At 37.7% G+C, this 23,227-nt stretch overlaps 2 protein-coding genes across 11 annotated transcripts in view; both read right to left on the reverse strand.

The window, feature by feature from the left end:
• The window catches only part of ZNF410 (zinc finger protein 410), a 37,967-nt gene extending 34,258 nt beyond the window's left edge, over nucleotides 1-3,709 (reverse strand). For 7 of the 8 annotated variants that reach the window (XR_012494597.1, XM_019733448.2, XM_074327224.1 and 4 more), the window contains exon 1: nucleotides 3,571-3,709. The gene's annotated coding sequence lies outside the window, so the exon portion shown is untranslated. The remainder of the gene's footprint in view (nucleotides 1-3,570) is intronic. The other variant, XR_012494598.1, reaches the window with a different exon arrangement.
• A 1,097-nt stretch (nucleotides 3,710-4,806) lies between these two features.
• Nucleotides 4,807-21,665, reverse strand: PTGR2 (prostaglandin reductase 2). Of its 3 annotated transcripts, none has more exons than XM_019733449.2 (10): nucleotides 21,531-21,665; nucleotides 18,856-18,940; nucleotides 17,679-17,797; nucleotides 13,030-13,221; nucleotides 11,218-11,388; nucleotides 9,874-10,083; nucleotides 8,985-9,106; nucleotides 7,867-7,954; nucleotides 7,050-7,089; nucleotides 4,807-5,822 (listed from the first exon to the last, which is right to left on the reverse strand). In XM_019733449.2, the coding sequence occupies exons 2-10, from the start codon at nucleotides 18,890-18,892 to the stop codon at nucleotides 5,746-5,748; spliced, it is 1,056 nt and encodes a 351-aa protein (XP_019589008.2). In that variant the 5' UTR covers nucleotides 18,893-18,940; nucleotides 21,531-21,665; the 3' UTR covers nucleotides 4,807-5,745. The 3 variants fall into 3 exon arrangements, with proteins under 3 accessions (XP_019589008.2, XP_019589009.2, XP_019589010.2); XM_019733450.2 differs by having other exon boundaries at nucleotides 21,521-21,650; XM_019733451.2 differs by having other exon boundaries at nucleotides 21,425-21,542.
• Nucleotides 21,666-23,227: the final 1,562 nt, after the last annotated feature.

Below are 23,227 nucleotides of genomic sequence, written 5' to 3' on the forward strand. Positions count from 1 at the left end.
ACTGCTGCAGCAGCCCATTAATTCCAGTAATGCAGTCGGCAGCCTCCCCTGGGGCTGCTCATATTTCTGTCCTTTATGCAGCCAGGGCCTTCAGCATTTCCTTTGGTCCTGTGAGCTGCCCACATCCTTGTTAAATTCCTCTTCTCCTGAAGTAAACTGGTCACTTGCAACCAAAGAACCATAACTGATAGTATCTCTCAGAAGCACTGACTCTGTCCTCAAACTCGACTCTTTGCTTCCAAGATACATGTTCCTTATTTCTCTCTGACCTTATTGGGCGATTCTCCAGTCTCCTTTGATAACTCCCATACTCCTCCTCCACTCAGCCTCTAAATATTAATGGTCCTCAGGATAGTATTCAGGCCCTCTTTTCTTGCTACACGTTCTCTCTAGTGTAAATTCATCCAGTCCCGTGGCTTTACATGATACAATCTCCAAATTTTTTATCTGTAGCCCAGATATCTCCTCTGAGCTGCAGATTTGTATATAGAATTGTTTACTTGACATCTCATAACATTTTAACTTGCCATCTCAATTTTAACATGTCCAAAATGAATTTTCTCCCAAGCCTGTTCCCCATCATTCCCTGCCAGCCCTTCTCACTATAACCCTCTACTCAAGGACCACCATTTACCCCACTTAGGAGTAATTTTTATTACTTTCTTTCCTTTGCTCCCAGTATTCAATCCAGTTCCAAGTCCTATTGACTATAGCTCTAAAAGAGGAAATACAGTAAATCCACCTAGTTCTTTCTATGCTGCCATCACCCTACACCAGGCCACCATAAACTCTTGACCTAAAATACTGTTCCTGCCTATTAAGTTGATCTCCCTGATTCTACTACTGCCACCCTCCACTCTTCACTGCAGTAAATATCATCTTAAAGTGTGAATCCTATCACTCCTCTGCTTGACACTCTTCTCTAGGCTTTCCAATGCACCGAGACAAAATCCGAACTCCTTATCCCAGCCTCTAAGAACCTATGTGAGCCATTCCTGCCTCTCCAACCACATTCTAGAATCACCCTCCCTTTCTTGCTCACCAAGCTCCAGCCAGATGAATCTCCCTTAATTCCTTGAACACATGAAGCTCTTTCCTAATTAGGGAATTGCATATTCTATTTCCTCCATCTAGGAATGCTTTCACTCTTCCACTGGTTAGCTGTTTTTTTCGTTTGTTTGTTTTAATTCTTCAGAGCTCAGTTTAGCTATTAACTCATTTAGAAAGGCTTTCCCCGATGCCATAACCACACCTTTATCTTCTATCTGTTGTTTCCACTGTAGCACTTATCACAATTTCTAATTCTTTCATTCATTTTTACATAGTATTCATTTTTTGTCTGGATACCCCCGAAATTGTAAACTCCATAAACAAGGGCAAGAACTAGTCTTATTCACTAAGTATCGCCCAGCACCTAGCAGTGTCTGGCACAGTACTGCATGTAATTCATAAGGAATTTAGGTCTCCAAGAGTCATTTCTGATACTTATGAAGCTCTAAGGTTGTCTTGACTATGAGCACAAAGGGCTTTTCCATACAAGCTTCCCTGCAAGCACTTAGTAGACACTGACTAAATATTTGTATAATGAATGACATTGCAAATGACACCCAAATTTGTCTCTATTCCTGACCTCTATTCTGAACTCCAAACTTTCATTTCTAACTGCTTGTTAGTACTTCCATATGGATTTCCAACAGCACCTCAAACCTAACCATGTCCAAAATCCAGATTATCATCTCCCCCACCAAACCTGTTCTTCTTCCTGTACCATCCATTTCAAGTATTGCCCAATCTTCCTCCCACTCAGCTGCAAATTCAAGGTCTTCTACAATCTCTCTCATCCTCCACATTTAAACAATCCCAGTGGTTCTAATTCCCCCCAAATCTATTTCTATTGTAATGCCCTATTTAGGTCTCTCAGTATCTTTCAAGTACACCATTAAAATAGGCTCCTAAGTGGCCACCCTGACCTTAAAATTCCCCTTTTCAATGCATCTTTTACACAACCACTCCAGTTATCATACGAAAACACAGAAATGCTTATATTACTCCCCTTACTCAAAGTTCTGTGTCAGAATACTAGTCAAGTCCCTAAGCCAGGCATTTCAAATATTCTACTTATCCTCAAATACTGTTACAGTTGCAGCACCCACTACAGCCCTCAATGAGCTCTACTCCAGCCCACACTGGACTGGCTATTAAGTGAACACACCAACCTGTGTCAGTGCTCAAGGTCTTCACTTGGGAAAGTTCCTCAACCAGTAATAAACACCCGCAATCCAGTCCTGATCTTGAGCAATCCTTTCCAGCTTTTAAATCCAACTCAAATGCCACCTCCTCCATGAAGCCTCTCTGATCTTTTTTGCTCCAATCAGAACAAATCTGTCCTTACCTTGGTGTTTTTATAACACACAGTTTAACCTCTCCTTAACAATTATTTCATCCTCCTTTGGGTGTTAGTTGTCTACATGCAAATTTTTCTCACTGGTTAGGTTTGCGGAGTTTATTCATCCTTCTTCCATTAACCTAGCCCAATGCTGTGCACAAAGTAAGCATTCAGGAAATATTTATTGAATAAATAAGTAAACCCCTTAGTTTACAGAGGGGGGAAAAAAAAGCCAAAGGCTAGAGATTAAGTAACTTGTAAAAATTAGACATCTGCTTAGATGAAAGACTTTAAAAACTAAAACCTCAATCTTCTGACTGCCAGTTTAGTTGACTATACTCTATTCACACTAAGATAACGCAAGGTGCATATTCTCCTTCCCTAACAACACAATGTCACTGACTTTATTTCAAAATGTTTCTTTTTTTGCAAATATGCTGTGTTGACCCTTTGCCAAAGTGAGGAAGAAGTACAGATTCTTAGGTCCCGAGTTAATAATACTTCCAAATAGTGCCTGAATGCATTTCAGATCCTCGTGAGTGAGATAAACTTTAATAAACTAATTGGATTCTTTTCTCTGCAGAAACTTCCGAGGATAAATTCAACCCGCGAAATGCATACTGGCTGGAAACATTCACAGCCCACACCCACCCCTGAAATGACAGGCGAAGGAGAAACCGCCAGCCCAGCCCCTCAGCGTGGGCAGCCGTCCTTCTTCTAGACCCAGAAAGGAAGTGGACGTATGATAGCAAAGGGTAGCTCTGGGATGAAAGAGCCAGGGTAGAGTCCCCTTGGCATCCTCTTTCCCGCATTACAACAGCCCGTGTGAGGCCTCAGGTCCGCGGGCAGGCCCCGGCTGCGGGTGCAGGCTGGGAGCCCCCGCCCTGGGGATTCGCTGACTCCGGCTTTCTCAGGACGGTCTGTTCCCATGCCCGGGCCCCAAAAACAAGCAAAGGGGTCGAGACGTCGGCCCCAAAACCCCGCGAGGGGAAGGGTCGAAACCGAGGGGCTTCAGACCAGCCGCTCCCGGGCCCGCCAGATCCCAGAGGGGTGCCAAGAGGGGCGGTTTTCCTGTCCTCTCCGGGGGCGAGTTCGGCCCGAGCCCCCGAAGAGACGACACTGGCTTCCACCCTCTCGGGGACCACTTAGGCTAGCGGTGTGGGCTGGACCACCCCGAAGCTCACCTTCCCGTCCCGGGCAGCCGTCCGTGCGCCGGTCCCGAATTCCGTCCACACACAGCGTCTTCCGGCTCCCGCCGGAAGCAGCTCGAGAGCGGGACAGGAAGTTTGGCCAACCCCCCACGCACACACCCACTTTCTCGCCTCCAGGTGGGGCGGGGGCCGCCCATTGCGGGGTTCCGACCTCAGGGGTGGCTGGTTCCGGTGGACTTGAGACGCAGAATTCCGCCCGGGGCGGAAGGAGCTGCCGTCCCCCGCCACCCATTCATTCTTTCTCACTTTGTAGGCTGCGTGGTCTGCGAAGCCCAAAAAACAGGGTCAGTTAATTCTATCCGTGACGTCACTGCTTCCCAGCCGCAGCGGATGGGGTAGTTTTTCCTGTCAGCTGAGAGCAGAACTATTATAGTTACAATGGAGGCAAGCGAGAAAGAAAAAATCACTACTTAAACATTTATCAGAGTTCTCAGTGAAGAGAACCTCAAAGCTTCACTGCCGGAGAAGGGAACTGGCAGAATCTAATTCTGCGTTGTATACGGGACGGGGTAAGAATTGAGACTCACGTAGAACTTTTTTTTTTCTTTTTTGGGGGTTGGGGGCGGGGGGGGGGGGTCATGAATTCCCTAGAGTCTGGGTTCCATATATTTGGGTGTAGAGGTCTTGGATGTCCTGACTGGCGGCTAGCACACTTGAGTCCCAGGCTGGAGGCCACCACTTCTCAGAGCTTTATGAGATTAAGTTCTTGAAATTACTTTTTTTTAAAAAAAAAAAATACTGCTTCTCAACGAAGGTAGAGGCAGTGGGAATTAAGGAGTTCTCTAAGAAAGACAGTTTCAAGATCAAGACAAGCCTTGATGACAGGCATATAAATGGGTGAGAGTAGCAGTTTGGGTACACGATGGTGATTTAAAAAACAAAGGAGAAAAACGGTTGGTGGGGGGTAATTCCTCTTTAGATAAAGTGAATTTATATATTCCAGGTGCGAAGGGTATATTTACTTGGCTGTAAAGGCCCCGAGCTTAAGTAAGAGGACAAAAATAGAGATGCAGATTTGAGTTATCAACGCACGGAGCCCTCTCTGGAGATGAAATGGTCCGGGAAAAGTATATAAAACAGGAAAGAAGAAAAGGCCACTTAAGTGAACTGGAGTGACTGATGACTAACCCAATTTGAATCTACTTTGTACAAATGTTGTCAAAAGTATATTGCAGTGTGTAAACAGGTGACCATAAACCAGCACAATACTCAGAAAAATATCCTCAGTTTTAATGTTTAAAGGATTTACATTTAATAAAACACTCTTATTTAGAGTTACATTAGTAGGTCTTGCACATTCATGTTTACAACCATTTGTTAATTTTCCCAGTCAGGCCTGGCATTTTCTGAAGCTCTCTTTGCCGTCTAAATCTTTTTGATCACCTAAAACTCCAAGTGATATTTATATTTATTTGCCCTTGAAATCTTTACAACTATTTGACAGTATGTGCCTGCTAACCTAAAATAAACATGTGCTTTTATCACTAAGTATTTGAGTTTTTAGGCTCAACAGGAAACTGGCAAAACACAAACAGATCATCTTCTGTAGTAAATCTAGTCTCTCCATCAACCTAACCAACCAGTTACTTATTTTCTCATACCACTCCCCACACAAAGCCTCTGCTCTCCTATCCCAAACAATGTTCCACAGACACTGAATTCCCCCAAACCCCTACACAGTAAGTCCCTTTTCCATCTATAATATGGAAAGGCTATCCCAATTCTATTCATATACTAAGTTTCAATTCAAGAATTATGTAAAACAAATATTTACTAAGTGCCTTCTCAAGCATTCCATTTTAAATAAAAGTTATTGATTTAAAAAAATTTGTGTGATCCATTAACAGCTGTATCAAATCTCCAGTGGTTTCGGAATATCTGATAAAAATATCACATGTAATACCAGTTTTAGCAAAAGAAAGAAAAATAGATCATGTTGACTTCAATCTATCATTGTAAATAGTCATGTTGGAGGTAGAGTACATATATGATATTGAAGGTATAAGAAAGAATTATGCAACTAAAAAAATACCACCTATGATCATACTATGATCAAAAGCTATACTGTAAGGTTTTTTTAATGTATCTTTAAAATCTTTGTGCAAAATGGAAAAAAAACTATTTCCTTGATGAAGACATTTATAGAGATTACAAAGAGGTTTCTTCTGAAATGCAAACTATCTGCTTTCCAATGTTACCTCCTGTCATCATGGACTGAAATGCAGCTGGAAAGAAAAAGAAAACTAGGTTATCCGAATACATAAAGGTCACTATCATACATGTTTATCAGTAGGTCAGACACATAACAATTAATTTGAATAATTCAATTATGTTAATATTAAGTATAAAGGGATACTGTCATGAAAAGAAACCTTAAGTAAAACACTGACAAAGTTACAGGACAAACTAACCCAATTAACATCTGAAAAAGTTGTTTTTACCCAAACTAGAAATGTTTAATTGGTGTATACATCAATGTTCACTGTTCACGGCATCTGAAGACTAGAGGCAGATAAGTATGAAGATACAATGTCAGCCAAAACAGTATTTAAATAACAGTTAAAAATATTAAAAATCTAATCATAAAGTTTCACTAAGTGAAATACACATATATTCCTGAAAAGTAAGTGAAATTGATATTTCTGTTCAGTAAACATATTAACAAAATACATTAAATCTTTTTCTGAGAAAGAAAAAAATCACTTTGATTAATCCTCTTTAACACGTTGCATACGGATCACGAGACTCTTCGTTTTTTCTGAGCCATGCGTTAAGGACGGATAACGAGAATTCTCGTTTTTACTGTTGACTCTTTTTACTTTGCACATTTTATTGAATTATTTGTGTTTCGTTAATAACAAAGGAAGCTGCTTTCTGCAGTATGACACCAGGAGGGATTACTAACATCATAGGTGAGTAAATCCTAAAAAATTCCATAGAAAAATAATAAATGACATAGAAGCATTTACGCTTTAAAGAGAAGAGTGCATTTTAAAGTAGTTTCTTTTAAAAACCTGCCGAAACAGAGGGGTATGAGGGATTTAAACCCCGCCGTACGCAACGTGTTAAACAAAAGAGAATGTTGGAATCTGTGTATGGTAGGCAAAAAAAACCCCTAAATATTGAAAATTTACTTAATATAGTCTTGTGATGCCTTAGAACCATTCAATCTGAAAAGTTACCTAGAGACTAAATGACTTTCACAATTCTTCTCATAAGCTGTTTAAGAAAACAAAGAAACATCTTATGATTTGAAATGTGAAAATAATACCTCATAAATACCACTAAGTTGAACTTTCATGGAGTTTGATTAAGATATTTAAGGAAAACTATAGGATAGTTTTACAGGAAATAAATGATTAAAAAAAAACCAAAGAAGTAGAATTAAAAGAAAAAAGGGACTATTTGTGCTGAGCAAATGTATATAATAAATAGATTTACATTCATCTTACCTCCCATGTTTTCCAATCCGTTTATCATAGTTTCTTTGATCTGTAAATCAAAATACTATAGTTAACAATCTTCTTTAAACTTCAATGTTTCTAGTTAATATTTTCCATTTTGCAAAAGACAGCAATACTGTTTAGCACTTTCTGTCTAAAAATAGATATTCATTTCATGTAGGTAGCCCAGAAAGGTTTCCTATCAGTTGATTTTTTAAAAATAAAATCCTATTTCCCATTGTCTAATCTTCAATTAAAACAGCACAAGCTATACACCCTCCTTTCAAAAAAACAATTGCAAAAGCACACACACATACAGCTTTATCTATCATCTGCTGGTTTCAAGAACATGCTAGGTCAGGGTTTCTGGACCCCAGATTAGTAACTCCGGATTTTCAACCAACAATCCAGAAATATATCAGAATGTCGAGGGAGGGTAGGAAAGAAGTATGGTAGTGGAGAGGTAGAGGTACTACGAGGTGTTTATAAGCTTTTTGAGAAAGGACAGCTTCTAACACCTAGTGGCATTCTGTGAATATTGGTTAATTGAGGAATTACGATTTGGAGGGGAAAAAGCTATTGCTCTTATAATCTAAGAAATGTAAAGGTTAATAAAATTTTAGACAAAGGGAATAATAAAAGAGGGCTTCTCAACCAGGAAGTTATATTCACCTGGGAGGTGAAGTTAATTTATAATATTCAGTGCACTTTCCTTTTGTAGGAATTTTTATAATGAAACTAGTAGGTTTGCTATAATAAATTCAAATAATACAAAAGTTTATCAAATAGAAGAACGATATTGATAAAGAAAAGAATCAAGTTCTACCTTTAGCTTTCCTTCTTTAAACCATTGACTCAGCTGTAGTATACCAGACTCAAATTTGTCCATATAATTTAACACCAGAAATCTTTCTCTGTAGTGGGAAAGAAAATGATAATGATCAAAGACTAGTGTGGGAGTAAACAAATCTAAAATCAAATCATTCTAGAACTCTGATATCTGTTCATCTTTCAAACATTAGGACTTAATCACACAGAGTCTGGTCAAATATAGTTTTAGTTGTAGTTACAGGTATAAGTGTAATGGACTTCTATTGTTTCACCTGCCCAGCATCTACAAATCCCGTTTAGTAATACCGTGTTTCCCCAAAGATAAGACCTAGCCGGACCATCAGCTCTAATGCGTCTTTTGGAGCAAAAATTAATATAAGACCCGATCTTATTTTAATATAGACCCGGTCTTATATAATATTTTTGCTCCAAAAGACGCATTAGAGCTGATGGTGCGGCCAGGTCTTATTTTTGGGGAAACACGGTAGCACTGTGACTTGACTCTGTGGGTAATATCCTTTCCCCGTCATGTGATCAAAGCCAGGCTAGTCTGAACCAATGAATATCAGCTTAGGGACTTGATAAAACTGCAAGGAGAGAGCTGTTCTCTTTTTGCTTGGATTGCTAACCTGGTAAAATATAAGAATAGCAATAACAGTCATCCTCCTTCTTGCTGCTGCAAGAGCAGAGCCTGCAAGGGAGCAGAACTAACCCCGAAGGAAGCACAGCCCAGAGGTAGAGAAAAACTGAGTCGTGATACCGCTATGCAAACTATCCAGCCAAATCTAAGCCAGTACTGTACTAATACTGGGCTTCTCAGATACATGAGCCAATAGACTTCCTTTGCACTTAAGCCAATATGATGGAGTTTCCATTACTTGCAAAAAAAAGACTTGGCAAAAGATTGATAGAACAGATGAATTTTTTTTTAAAGTTTTCTGCCAGGGAGCTATTTAACCAAAACCTAAATATTGAACCGGCTTAAAATGTGTATTTTCAAGTTTTATTTAATAAGAAAAAAATTAAATGTGAAGAACAATACATTTCTGTTACATTTATGATCTTTAAACCCCTTGAATCTGGTAATAAGGGGAAGGAAAGGGTAGAACACACCTTGTGATGTTCCTTTCTTTCTGGATTGCTTCTATAGCAGGGGTTAATGGAGGAGGATAAGGCACATCTTTGTTGTACTGAGAAATCTGACCACAGAGGATGATGTGGCTGTTCGGATTCATCTGTTCAGAGAAAATTGATGATTATACCCTAAGATATGTGCCTTTCCTATATATGATTTTATGACTGTCTCAAAGAAAGCTTCCTTGACCACTGTTTAGTCCTTTGGTGCCAATAAATCGATTTTGTTTTAAAGATTTGCCCATTATATATATTTAAGAGTTTTAATTCCCTGGAAAATAAGTCCACTCCAAAGGAACATAGAGATAAATGAGAGTTTGGTAATCAGCAAAAGAATTACATTAGTTGTTGTTGTTGCTACTTTTATTATTAGTAGTAGAGAATTCCTTTGGATTTAAATAATTTAACTTCAATTGCAAATAATTTTATATACAGTGCAGGACAATGCAGTGTTAATAGCTGATGTTGACATTTATAATATTGTCAATAAAAATATGTAAACACCTGCAATCTATGAAAAGCTATTCCCTACCAATGTCAGGGGCCATGGCTGTGAGTTGGCTGATGATGAGTTAGGAGTCAGAACTTTACCATTTGAACAATACAACTGTATTTTTTCACAAAAATAAGTTGCAAAAATAAGTTGAAAAATATAGTACTGGTAGCAAAGAACTGAACTTGATTCTCACAGTGCAAATCTGCAAGCAAATGGAAGTAGATATATCAGCAAGCTCTTCTGTATCATCACGTTACTTTTCACAATAAACCCTATAATTTTAGTTTTTTTCTCTCTCAGTATCAGGTAAAGCAGTATCACATCAAATAAAATGTAGCATTTAAATTTATAAAAAACAAATCTGCAAACAACCTGACTTATCACTGTGTCACTAATGTCACCGCCAACATTGTCAAAGTAAACATCCACTCCAGCTGGGCAGAATTCACGGAGCTGTTCTGCCACATTCCCCTTTTTATAATTAATTGCAGCATCAAAGCCCAGTTCTGAGGTCAAAAAGAGGCACTTCTCCTGGGTTCCACAAATTCCCACCACTCTGGAACAACCCATCAAATGGCCGATCTAGGGGGAAAATTTTTGAAAATTATACAACTTTCTATTGCCACATTTAAATTTAAAAATGTGTAAGATACTACAAGTATATTTGAGTATTCAATACAATTTACATCGGATTACAGGGTTTTTAGTTAAAGTAATTTGAAACCAAAAGAACTGAGAACAGATATGTTGTTCTTAAAAACATTAAGATTGAATAAAATTAGACTTAGTTTGAATGTTAAAATCTCACAATTTAAAGCTGACCTCATAAAAGGATAATCAGACCCAAAACCCTAATTCAGTAGTTTTCAGTGGACAGATCTTTAGAGTATTATGCTAAGTGAAATAAGTCAGATGGAAAAGGAGAAAAACTGTATGTTTCACACACATGTGGGATATAAAACAAAAAGCAACAAATGAACAAACAAAATAAACAAACAAATGAAAAATTCATAGATATAAACAACAGAATGAGGTTACTAGAGGGGAAAGGGGTGCAGGGAGGATGAAAGTTAAAGGGGGTCAACTATATGATGATGGAAAGAGACTAGACCAGGTGGTAAGCACACAATAGAGTATACAGATGTCATATTATAAAGGTGTATACCTGAAATTTATATAGTGTTATTAACCAATGTCACCCCAATAAATTTAAATTTAAAAAAAATATTTTTCAGGCCTATGAGTAACTAAAATCATTACTAAGATAAAATGTTTTGTTTCAATGGTTTCATACTATAAAGCCTATTATTGATAAAAACAAAGCACTTTATAAAATTCTATCATAATATTTACTATATTTCTAGAACCCAGGAGTGCTTTGTTACTTGAAGACATTTTTTTTTACAATATGAGTTTGTTTTTTAATTCATGGAATCCCAGACAAGTACTATGATTTTCTTCCTTATATTGCTGGTTAGAGCAATGCTCCACGCATTTACCATGTTAATTTTTGGTTAATAGAGAACAAGATAAAAAATCTACAACATTTTTCATATTGCTATAAAGAGATTCTAAGCAGATAACATCATCTCTACCAGAAATATGTAAAATAAGCATATAAATTTGTTCAAGTTTATATTTTAAATTACATACATGTATCTGGAGATTCAGTTATAACTACTTTTTAGAAAATCAAATAATTTTCAGAAAATTTACCTGCCCAGCTAAGGATCCACAAGCACCAGCAGCCCCACTAACAACCATTGTCTGATTAGATCCAGCCGTTATATGACCTTTTTCCTGTATCCCAATCAAGGAAGTCAAACCAGGCATACCTATGGCCCCAAGAAAGTATGAAAGGTGTCCATCCACAAGTTGTGGGTCTACCTAAAATGAAATATATACCTTTTAAAAATAATACCAGGGGTTCCTGTTTTGAGACAACAAAGTAGAGACAACTCATTATAGACTGAATTGTGTCCTTCTGTGGACAAAAAGGGGTTCTATGGAAAGTAACCTTACAGGATGATCTGTAAGAACCCCTTTTTCCTAACTGGGCAGGGTCATAGTGGGTAGTCACGGCCCTGGCATATAACTTCTTTAGTAGAAAGCTTATCTTTGCCTTAAGCAAGCCTTGTCCATTGCTGTCTATTGTTCATGTACATCTAGGTTAACACATCTTTAAAAATAAGGGTAACCATCCTCAAGAGAGCATATAATCTTGTTAACTATCTTATAACCCAATCCCTGCCTTGCTTTCTCCCACCTTCATGTAATCTTCCTTACATTCCCTCTTTAATTTCAAAATGCATAAAAGAAGCTGCAAAACTTATTCTGTAGAGTATCTGAGATCTTGTTCCCTGGCATATAGCATCAGTTTGGCTCAAATAATCTTATAAAAATTCTCAACAGGTTTGGACATCCTTACATCGACAGCCATTAAAATGCCGCAAAGAAATAAAATGGCAGTTTGTGTTCAGCAATTTTAAATGGCTACCAATCTCATGTGTGGATTAAGGTAATGGAGAATTAAGTCTACAATACACAGAAAGGTCTATACTACGCAGATACATTTCATATAGGTAATAATTATTTCTTAGTAAAGCCAGTATAAAAAACAGTGAGTTAAGTTTGTAGTCAGCAAATATCATTTCTCTATCCCTAGTCCCAAATCACTTTTGAGCTCTCCCCAACTGCTCAATTTCCTATAATAGCACAATGATAGGGAAAACTAGAAATTGCTGAATATTTCTTTTTCACTTCCTGCTAAGAAATTTCTAGTTAAATGTATTCTACTAGTACCATTAAGTTGACAAATGATTGTGTAATGCCTCCCATGTCATCTGTATCTTAACTGCTACCTTTACCTGATTATAAGAATTTGTAATAAAAAATACTAAAATTTTATCAATCTTTTTGTCACATTTGTCATAGCATTTCATTTTTACATTCACTTGTAAGATAGCTATTATTTTCATTATGTACGTGAGGAAACTGAGGTTTAGAAATAAAAAGTAACTTCCTTGCTAACATATATTAGGTTGAATGACTTGAAGCTGCCAGTTTTTATAGGTCAAAGTGAACAAATATTGGTAGTTTCACACGGTTCAACCTAACAGAAACTGAACTCAGGATTGCTAACACGCGTTGGAATTCCAAGCACAAACCAAATGAATTTCTTAAGTCAAGTGACAATTTCTCAGGAAACTTTAAAGCACACCTGTAAGGGGCTTTCTGGTTCTTAATATAAAATACGTTTTGATGCTTGTAACTCAGGTTTTATTTTATGCATGTAAAATTTGAGAAATAAATTAAATATGGAAAACACTACCATTCACTGGTCATCTAAGAACTGTTTCTACAGTTACACCCAACAGTGGAAAAGGAACGAAGGCTTTCCACATTTTTGCAGCTATCTAAATGAAAAGGTACACTTTTATTTTTTCCCTGATAACAGAACTGAACGCCAAATGCACAAAGTAAGAATTATAAGGGGAAAAAAGTCAGATACTTTATATTATACATCACCTTTTGAAGGCTGTTTCCATCCAGGATAACCTTGGTTTGCCAGGGCCAATAGAAAGAAGTCACAAAATCACCTTTAGTAAAATTTGTGTGTTTGCTTTCTTCTACAATCCCAACACCTCCACCATCAACCACTTGAGACAGCTGCCAAGGTGTTATATAATCAGATCCAGTGTCTTCATTCATTCTACAACGCTAAAAAAGAAAAACCTCATTCTGTCTGGTAATACCGAACCAGTTTATTAATTTACTCAGTGACTAAAAGGTATATAATAAGTAATGTTATGTAAAGTGTTAGTAAACAAATAAAATTTATCTTAGTTTCTCTTACTTTGCTATTTTTTATCCTGAAAAAAAATGTATCCTATCTCTAATAAGTAAAGAAGTACAGTTAAAAATGAATTAAAGTATGTTCTAAAATTAGATTGTGGTGATAGTTCCATAACTTTGTGAATACACTAAAAGCCACTGAATTATACATTTAAATGTGTGAATTGTGTAATATGTGAATTATATTTTAATAAGCTGTTAAAATTTTTATACAATTACTTACAGAAATTTAAGTAATATTACATATATTATGCTAGCAAAAATAACATAAACAATGTGAGATATAGATAATGTATTACAGAATTGTACACCTGAAATCTATCTAACTTTACTAACAATTGTCACCCCAATAAACGTTAATTTAAAAAAACCTACACATAATACTATACCAATGGTTTCAATGGATTGTGGCAAATTAGATATACTTACACGTTGCTGATAATATTATAAAACTGTCCATTTTTTACAGAAAACAAATCAGTAACATATAGACCAGAATAGTACTCATTTCTTTTGGCCTAGCAATTCCACTTCCCCAATGGAAATAACACAAAGAAATGAAACTTTTTATACAGTTGTTCATCACAATCCCTTCTGAACTTTTCTTCCTCGTTTCTAATACTTATTCCCAAAGCATTTTTAAGCTCTCCCCAACTACTCAATTTCTCACTATAGCACAAAGATATGGAAAATGTCAGACCAAGCTCTATATCATACCCCTAACCTCAGGTGGATGTCGTCTTTATTCCACAAAGACAAAACTCCACGATGGCACCACATCCTTCCATGACTAAGGCTAAAGACTTCCTGGGAAGTAGTCAAGTCTCTCTTCCTCTCTGCGGCTCACTCTTGCCTCTCTCATGAAGCCAAGATGTAGAGGTCTACAGTGTGTTCCAGGAGATGGAAAAGATGGAAGGCTACTTGATTAAGGGGCCTCAGGTGGTCTAGTTCAGTTCACTAGGGGAAAAGGCCAAATAGAAAACTGAGGCAGACGCTTCCATGGGAATATGTTACATTCCTGCTTGTGTACCCCTCCCATGTGTTCTAGAAAAGCAAGTGGAGCAGCCATTGGATACTGGCCAGACCAAGCACCCAACTCTTAAATAAGGCTAAGGGAAAAAGTAGAACAAGTAATTCCCTATAGGTAAGCAAGTGATGTCAACATAAAAGAATGTTATAGAACCACCAAAACAATGATACTTGGACTACTTTTTCATATGAAGATATGTATATAAAGTCACTTAAATATGAAATCAAAATAGTATATACACATTAAATATAACCATGTAAAATACTGTATACACATGGTGGTTAAAATTAGTTGTGAATCTGGAATGACATAAAATTTCAACGATTTAATATTCATTGGATTCCTTTTTTCCTTTTCAAGTTCTTTTTGTTTTTTCCCCTTTCTTCCACCTCTCACCCCCTTAATCCGGTTTGGGCGGCACACGGTAGCCTGCAGCAACACACAGCAGCCCACTGGCAGCTCATGCCAAGCTCTCTGGCTGCTCAGAGCAGCCCAGCTCCAGGGAGAGCTGATATTCGCAATCTTAGCTGTAGAGGGCGCAGCTCACTGGCCAATGTGGGAATTGAACCGGTGAGCTGGCCGTTAGGAACACAGTGCTCCAACCACTTGAGCCACCAGGCCAGCCTTTTTTTTTTTTAGAACAATGTCTAGTGAAGGCAACTGATTACTTACAATTCCCAAGTGGAGGGGCACACTATACCATGCAGGGCCACATGTGGAAAGAAGTGATTCTTTTCCTTTCATTTAATTAATACTAAATAAGCACCATGCTAGTCACTGGAGATAGTGATAAATAAGACCTTCGTCTTCATAAGTTTACTTTTTATCAGGGGTGGCAGATAATCTAATAACTACACAAATTAGTATTAATTATAATTAGGATAATGGTGAAGGTAGTCAAGGTACTGTTTTGAGAAAATATAACAGAGAAAACTAGCCTGAGGGTCCAGGGTGATTCAACCAAAGCAAATTTCTTTAAAGCAAGCTTCTGGGGAATAACAGCAGTTGGCCAGTTAAGGGAAAGGGGTGAGAGGAAGCTTTTAGATGGGGGGACAGCACATATGAAGGCCTGTTTGTACCTGGGATTTTGTTTTAATTAGGTATGGTAAGGACACAGATAGAGACGACTGCCTTGAAGGAAGAGTTTATTACTTACAATTCTCAAGTGGAGGGCACACCCGACTATGCAGGGCCACATGGGGAAGCACCAGAGTTTGTCAGGAGGCAAAAGCAGCAAGAGGAAAGCATGGGCCAGAGTCTTTATTGTGGTTTCTGGGGGAGGGAATGGGCAAGGAAGGGTAGGCAAGCTTGAGTAACTTGAAGAATGAATAGTTGGAATAATTATGGTGGGCTGTGGCTTACAGGGATGGTCCCTAGTTGTCTGGTACTGGCCCTGAGGTGATTTAGGGCAGGGAAAATATTGGCTTGGTGTGTGAGAGTTAGATGAAGGAGGTGGTTGGAGATACTGGCTTTAGATCCATTGGTTTACATATGAAAGGTATGTCCCTGGCCAAGTTCTTTGTTAGCTCTAAAAATTAGCTAGCCCTGGGAAAGGCAGTCTCTCTGGGATTAGCAAGACCCCGAAGATAAGAAAGTATCATAAAATACAGAAAATAAAAAGCATGAGTAATCAAGGCTTGAGCAAAAAGGGCCACTGGTGTGTTATAAAAGAAAGAGGCCCAGAGAAGCCAAGATACGACAGTAAGAAATAAAGCAGGTTACAGTGAGACTGGACAGGCAAACATGGTAGGATGTAGCATCTTAGACCATGTTGAGGATTTTAGTCTTTATCCCTAGACCAATGAGAAGCCATTAAATGATTTTAATCAAGGTAACATGACTAGTGCCTATCATAAAAAGATCACTGTGGCTACAGTGTGGGAGATGGTTTAACGGGGTAGAGGATACCCCATTAGGAGAGAAACAACGGTGATTCAGACTAAATAGATGTCCTTAGAATTTACTGAGAAGTGGACTGAACTCAGAATTACATAGGAGGTGGGACCCATAGGACCTGATGATTGACTAATAGAATGTAGAGAATGAAGAGTCAAAACTCTCCAGACACTCTCAGTGCTTTCTACATGAAATGAATGGACAGAGGAGCTATTTACTTCCCTGCAGGAAAAAGAGTTGTTTTTTTTTTTTCTTGTTTTGAGGTTGGGGGTGTTTAGAAGTAAAGCTCATGAATTCAATTCATGTCATAATCCTAGTTTTTCCATCATTTACCCACCCCTAAATCTTTGGGTCATAAATTTCTCTTCACTGTAAGACTCTCAGAGGGAATTCTGCTGAACGGAAAGTTTGTCCTAACTAAAGATTTCTATGAAGAACACATCCTTTTAGCTTGTTTTCAACTATTCCTTTTTGTTTGCGCTGTTCAATTTTTAAAACATTTCTGAACTTGAACCTTAGCTTTATTTTGGTAAAATTTGTTTTCCTAATTTACATTGCATTTGTTATCCTGGGCTTCAGTGATATTCTTTACATTTTGTTCATTAGGGCACTTGCAATCTTTAGATGTCCCTAGCTCTGTCTTTATACATTGAAGTGTAGAAGTCGTAAGAAATCCAAACCAGGCATCATCAAGAACGGACTCTGAAAACTAAATAGTGCACTGTCATTTTTCTCCTGAATTTGTGATAGTTACAGTAGTCCCCCCTTATCTGCGGCGGACGTTACAAGACCCCCAGTGGATGCTTGAAACCTCAGATAGTATGAACGCTATATATATCTATGCTTTGTTCTATACGTACATACCTATGATAAAGTTTAATTTATAAATTAGGCATAATAAGAGATTAGCAATAACTAGTAATAAAATGGAACAATCATAACAATATACTGTAATAAAAGTTACGTGATATGGTATTATTAAGTAAAATAAGGGAATACCATGACAGTTGATCTGATAACTGAGACGATTACCAAGTGACTAACAGTTGGGTAGCACATACTTGTATACAGAACCTGCCATGTAAACTGGATCAATTTGAGAGAATTTCCAATCCTAATTTACTGTCTTCAAGCTTTACTTACTCCTGGGAAGTGATCTGGATATTTGGAAGAACCTGACTAACCATAAGTGTTACTGTTACAAAAACCTTCCTCCTACAGCATTCTTAATAACACTAGTGAATAAAAACAAAGGCAATCTGTAATTCACAGATATCAAGATATACTTCCTCAAATGTTTATTAATCATGAGGATTGCACAATAAAATTCAGATGCAACATAAAAAATATCAAAATAAAATTAATTTTCACCAAGTCACATAATCCTGATTCTTACCATGTAAGGATCCACAGAAAGATAAAGAGTTCTGACTTTTAATTGTCCTTCATTGATATTATCTGGTAAATTTACTTCTTCTACTCGGAAATTTTCTGCCACTGGATTACCATTTTTCCCTAAAATAGTAGGTAAAAATATAAAATCAAAAACTCACTTTCTTACATAATTATTTATTATTCTTTAAAAGGTCATTCTAGGATTCAAAGCACTCTCTTCTAATACCGGCATGAATAAATCTATATTGTTTTGTAATTTCTGTAATTCTTCAAATAGTTTTACTCTCGATTTTCTCCGAGCAGATCCTTTGGAATATTGCTGTTAACTTCAAAATTTCTGTTTTTAGATGACTACAGGCAAATCACCTCACCCGTTTTAAAACTTCAAAGGATTTCAAAAAGTGAAAAATCATAGCCAACTTTTAAAAAATTATGAAAATTAAAATTTACAAAGTAGTAGAAACACATCAGCCAAAAGAAAAGGTAAACTTTCCTTCCTCATTTTAAAACAAAAACTTAAATAATGCAATTTTTAAAAAAGTGAAGTCTTGAAAATTAGAAAATTTGAAATATGAAAAGAAAAATCTATAAGCAGAAAATGCCATCACTAAAAATGTACTCTTATTAAGTTGTGCTGAACATAACCAGACTCCCTATTCATTGAATCATCCCATTTCAGAGGTCGGAATAGAATGTAAAGATTTTAATTTAACTGTTCACTTCACTAAAACTGAGGTCAGAAAAGGTAAGTGACTTTCGCAGGCCACATGCTAGGCACGTGGCAAAACCAAGGCAGCATGGGCCCTAATCTCTTACGCTACTTCCATACCTGTTTCTATGACTCAGTTTAGAAGTCATAAAACAGAAAAGCAAATTTTAAGAATCAATGATCCATACTATAAAGAAAAAACAAAAGCTACATATATTTGTAATATAACTTTTTCAATATTATAATTCTAAAATACCTTATTTTTTCAACAAATGGCCTTGATAAATTATCACTTAAAAAAACTTGAGTATTACATTATTTAAAGAATTTCTTCTAATATCTCTGCTAGTGTTAATATCTTCCTACGTCAATTTAGCACATTGATATCATATGAATCCTTTTGTTCCTCCATTTGCATTAATACTTATCAAAGACCACAGCTGTTCATTCATCACAGATAAACACATACCAGGTCGGGAATTCAGTATCACTCTTCGTACAATCATCGCCTTGTTTGCATAGGGATCGCACAAGATTTCTGTATAAAATAATTCCTACAGATAGAAAGAATTTTAAATCACAAGAATGTTTTAGAATAAACAATTTAAAAATTAAAACATGAAGCACATTTGTTTCTGAACAAGGAAAACTCATATTTAGGATCCAAAAAAGATATAGTATCCTGTCAGAGTTTACCTCCTAAAGCAAATATATGAAGACTAAGTCTAATTCAAATTTTTGCTTAACAGGAACAAGTTTGTTGAAGAGTGAGTGGGGCAAACTGTTTTTGGCCTCATAACTCAAGCACATTCATCTTCATGCCATCATGATTAAGCCTCCTACTGTGGCTTGATTAAAAGAAGACAGCATGATATATTCCTCCAGAGTTTGCCAGTTAATCTAGGAGCAAAATAAAACACTAACTGCTTAATTGAGATGTAACCAAATTTTCAAAAATTCTTACTCATTTATCAAAATGGAAATTTCTTAATAGTTTGGCTGATTATAAAAGGAATGTCAAAAGCATTTCTAAATCCTCACCTTATAAGAAATTGTGTAATATAGAATGTCCAAATAAGTAAGTAAAATGTCAAGTTTATTCTGGATTTACAATTTGAGCTAATTAAAGAAGGAAAATAGAATTCCAGTGCTGGCACTATCTGACTTGAGGGAAATAGTCCTGCTTATCTTATCCATCAGTAAAAATGAGAACAAACCTTTAGTGAGCATTACTATATTACACTGTTGTGAGTGCAGAAGAAAGGGGGGAAAAAAGAAGTCCACAATGTTTTGTAAAGCATTGATTCAATATTTCTAGTGAATCAAATTGTGTGTAAATTATGTAAGGATTAAAAAGCAAAGATTTCCAAATTGATGCTGGGTCCAAAGATAACTGCACTTAAGTGGTTATTAAAGCACCACGATAGCTAAATTTTCAATTAAAGTTTTTCCAAATGAATATTTGTCCTCTTCCCTAATCACTTTCAAAGTATGCTTTATTTCTTTAAAATACGCACATTGTAGATTTGTTCAAATACTGCTTATAAGCATGAAAAGTACTCCTTTAAAGTTCTCTCCCTCTGTATTAAATTAGAAAGTTTTCAAGTTTCAAATACTACAATTAATTAATGTAGGATAATCACACAATATCCCTCGATAGCACAACAAATTTAAAATATAAAAAACTTAGTTACAAAATCAAAACTGAAAATATGGCACACCAGGTTCTAGATGTGAAAGGGTGGTGGTGGTGTTAAATTCATCCAAAGTGTGTGTGTGTGGGGGCTCTTTACTGACTGACATTAAGCAAACCATATTTCCCGGGTATGATGTTAAGCGGGTTCCTAATTAGTGCTAAATAATTAATATTCCAAAATACCAGATCAATAATCAACTGAAAAATTCATTCTGGTGCCAGTTATGAAGAGTGTGCTAGTTAAATGTCTACCTTGCAGCCTAGTATAAGAGAAAGGGCACTGAATTACGAAGAGTAGAGTACAAGTCCTGGTTGTAATCAGGTGGGATCTTATTAATTTATTAATATACTCAGCCTCTTTCTGGAATGTTCCCAAGTGCCAGGAAATGGGCTAAAAACTTTATAGTCATTACTGCATTTACCCACTACCCAATAACCCTATGAAATTGGTACTGTCAGCGTCCACATTTTATAGACAAGGGAGGCACAGAGATATTGAGTAACTTGCCCGTTGTGCAACAATAAGGACACTGGGACCCATACTCAAACATACCATTTACATGAGCTCCCTAACACTTTTTTTTTTAACTTTTATTTATTTAAGTGTGGTTTTCCAGGACCCATCAGCTCCAAGTCAAGTAGTTGTTTCAATCTAGTTGTGGAGGGCACAGCTCACAGTGGCCCATGTGGGAATCAAACCTGCAACCTTAAGAACACCGCGCTCTAATCGAGTTAACCTGCAGCCCCTCCCTAACACTTTTTAAGAAAACATTTCTCTATCCTGATCTCCTTCAGTTATTCTGCCACAAATGACTCTGTTGACCACTTCCTTCTTATAAAACATGGAAATCCCTGGGATTTCCTCCACTCTTTCTGGGAAGCTGCCATGGTGTCCTTTGAGTCTTCTGGTTTTCTCCTTCCTCTGCCCCGGTCTAACATGTAGGGACTCCAGCATGACTCCTCTTTCTCAGTGACCTCACTTTACTCTATGGCTCCCACTACCAACCACTCACGTGGAAATTATTACGAATCTGCATCCACAGCCCAGAATTTCAAGCTGACTTTCCAGATTGTGTAAGTGCCAAGAGGATAGGGATTTGTATCTGTTGTTCACGACTTATGTCCACACCCTATGCCTAGCACATGGGAGGTAATCAAAAAATATGTGTTAAATGAACGCCCCAGAAGCACCTTAAAAACAATTATATCCATTCCTGAGGTTGCTTTCTCCCAACAATTCTATTTCAAAACAAAAAACCTGCTTCTGCTTCTTCCCCAGCATTCCCTGTTCTACCGTCCTAGGTATAACGCCAGTAGCTCCAGGAGGAAGCCTGGGGGTCACCTTGGCTCCTTGGTCGTCCCTCACCCCGAAGGCCCGACCCAAATGCGGGTTCCCCAGCCCCACAGCCGGGACCAGCGACCATCGTTTGTCACTCACCGCCACCGACCTCAGAAAAAAATATCGCGTTGTTTGCAGGGCTGCGAGGGGCTCACTGCGCGACTTTGGCCCTCCCACCGCAGTACGCAGGCGCACGACTAGATGTCTGCTGCTCGCCTCCTCTCCTGCCGGGGGCGGGCTTTGGAAGTTTAGGCATTTTTCTAAGAGTGGCGGAGAAGGTGCGCACCTGTAAAGGGTAGTCACGTGTCTGGGCAAAGTGTATTAATAAATTAATCATGACTCGTGCCCTACAGCCGTCCCTACTACCTGGATGCAAAGAGCAAATCGTTCAGCCTTGACCAGTGAGTCCACTTCTAGAAGTCCTTGAAGTCATTTTATTCGTTTTATGGACTCCTCCCTGAGTCTTGGGCTGGAAAATTGCAGTGAGAGTGGGGCCATCAGGCTTACCCCTCGTCATTTTATGGATGGGGAAACAGACTGTGAGCTGATGTGATTGCACCACCCTCCTTTCATCGGGTAGGGGGCAGTGCTGAGATTAAAACCGTCTCTCCACATTGCGGGCCCAGGACCCTTTCCCGGTTCTTTAAGGCAGGGCTGTCTCTTTTTTCACAAAGAATCCCGAATTCGTCAAAGATAGTTTGCCTAGTGTGGTCAGATTTCTCAATTTCATTAATTATTAATTGCTTCCTGTTTTGCGGAACTGGGTTGAGCAAGGTTTATTCCTAGGACGGCTTTGGATCCCCAGGGACCCTAACAGACCATCCTAATTAGGCAGGTGAAAGAATTGCTTTTTACATGAGCTTCCTAACGTGTCAGAGCTAACAGCACAAATCATGGTATTCAGTACCTGAAAGATGGCAGGAATGGTGAGCAAGGGGGTAAGAATCATTAAAAGGGTTAGAGCTCCTAGTATCTTCACCTCTGAAATTTTTACTTCTTTGAGAAGGCTTTACAAAAGAAGTAGAAGGATTATACCACTTTGCAAATTCCTATAGGCTGGAGTTTATCTCTTTTATCAGTTTTGTACAAGTAGACCTTCAATAACCTTTTGTAATAACTTGAGCCAAATGATGAAAAAGAAAATGCCCAAACAGACTAAAAGTAATAGCGTAAAATAAAGGTAGTTTAGGACTTGATCTGAAAAGAAACAATCTTTCAAAGTGGAAAAGAAACTTCAATATTAAATTAGTTTTGACTCTCTTGATTCTAGGGCCTGAGAACTTGTATCAAGTGTGGTTTTTTTCTCCCCAGAATGAGTTCCCATTCCAAAAAATGAGTGTCTTAATTGTGACCTCACTAGAGGAGAGAAACTTATCCAGAACTACCTAGCTAAATTTCTCCCAAATTCCTGAACCTCAGAAGAAACGACGTGGAATAATCATTTCTTGTTTTAAGTTGCTACATTTTGAGGTAGTAGATTATGTGGCAATGGCAATATATAACTAATACGCACACTCACAGAGAATTAGGGCTCCTTGGAAAATGGCTGATTCCAGGAGTGGGGCAGGGTAGGCACCAGATGAGCCTAGAACATCTTTTTTTCTGGAAATTAAGTTTTCAAAATATATGATGAGGCGTGTCACAGGGACACAGAAGTCAGCTTGAAGGGGATCCATCCCTACTGGCTAAATCTGGGATAACTTGAGCAGCAAAATAAGTATGATAATGATTTATAAACATTGTAAAAATAGAAATTCATGAATCTATACCAATAACAAACAGCTGGAATGGAGGGTTCTTGTTTAC

Source organism: Rhinolophus sinicus, linkage group LG03 (genome assembly GCF_036562045.2).
Source record: "Rhinolophus sinicus isolate RSC01 linkage group LG03, ASM3656204v1, whole genome shotgun sequence".
NCBI lineage: Eukaryota > Metazoa > Chordata > Mammalia > Chiroptera > Rhinolophidae > Rhinolophus > Rhinolophus sinicus.

Coding starts and splice junctions, on each gene's coding strand:
- PTGR2 (XM_019733449.2), bottom strand. CDS start 18,892: ATGATTGTACGAAGAGTGATACTGAATTCCCGACCTG. Junction 17,798..18,855: donor GATACTGAATTCCCGACCTG/GTATGTGTTTAT, acceptor CTACTATTTTAG/GGAAAAATGGTAATCCAGTG. Junction 10,084..11,217: donor GTGGATCCTTAGCTGGGCAG/GTAAATTTTCTG, acceptor TTTTCCCCCTAG/ATCGGCCATTTGATGGGTTG.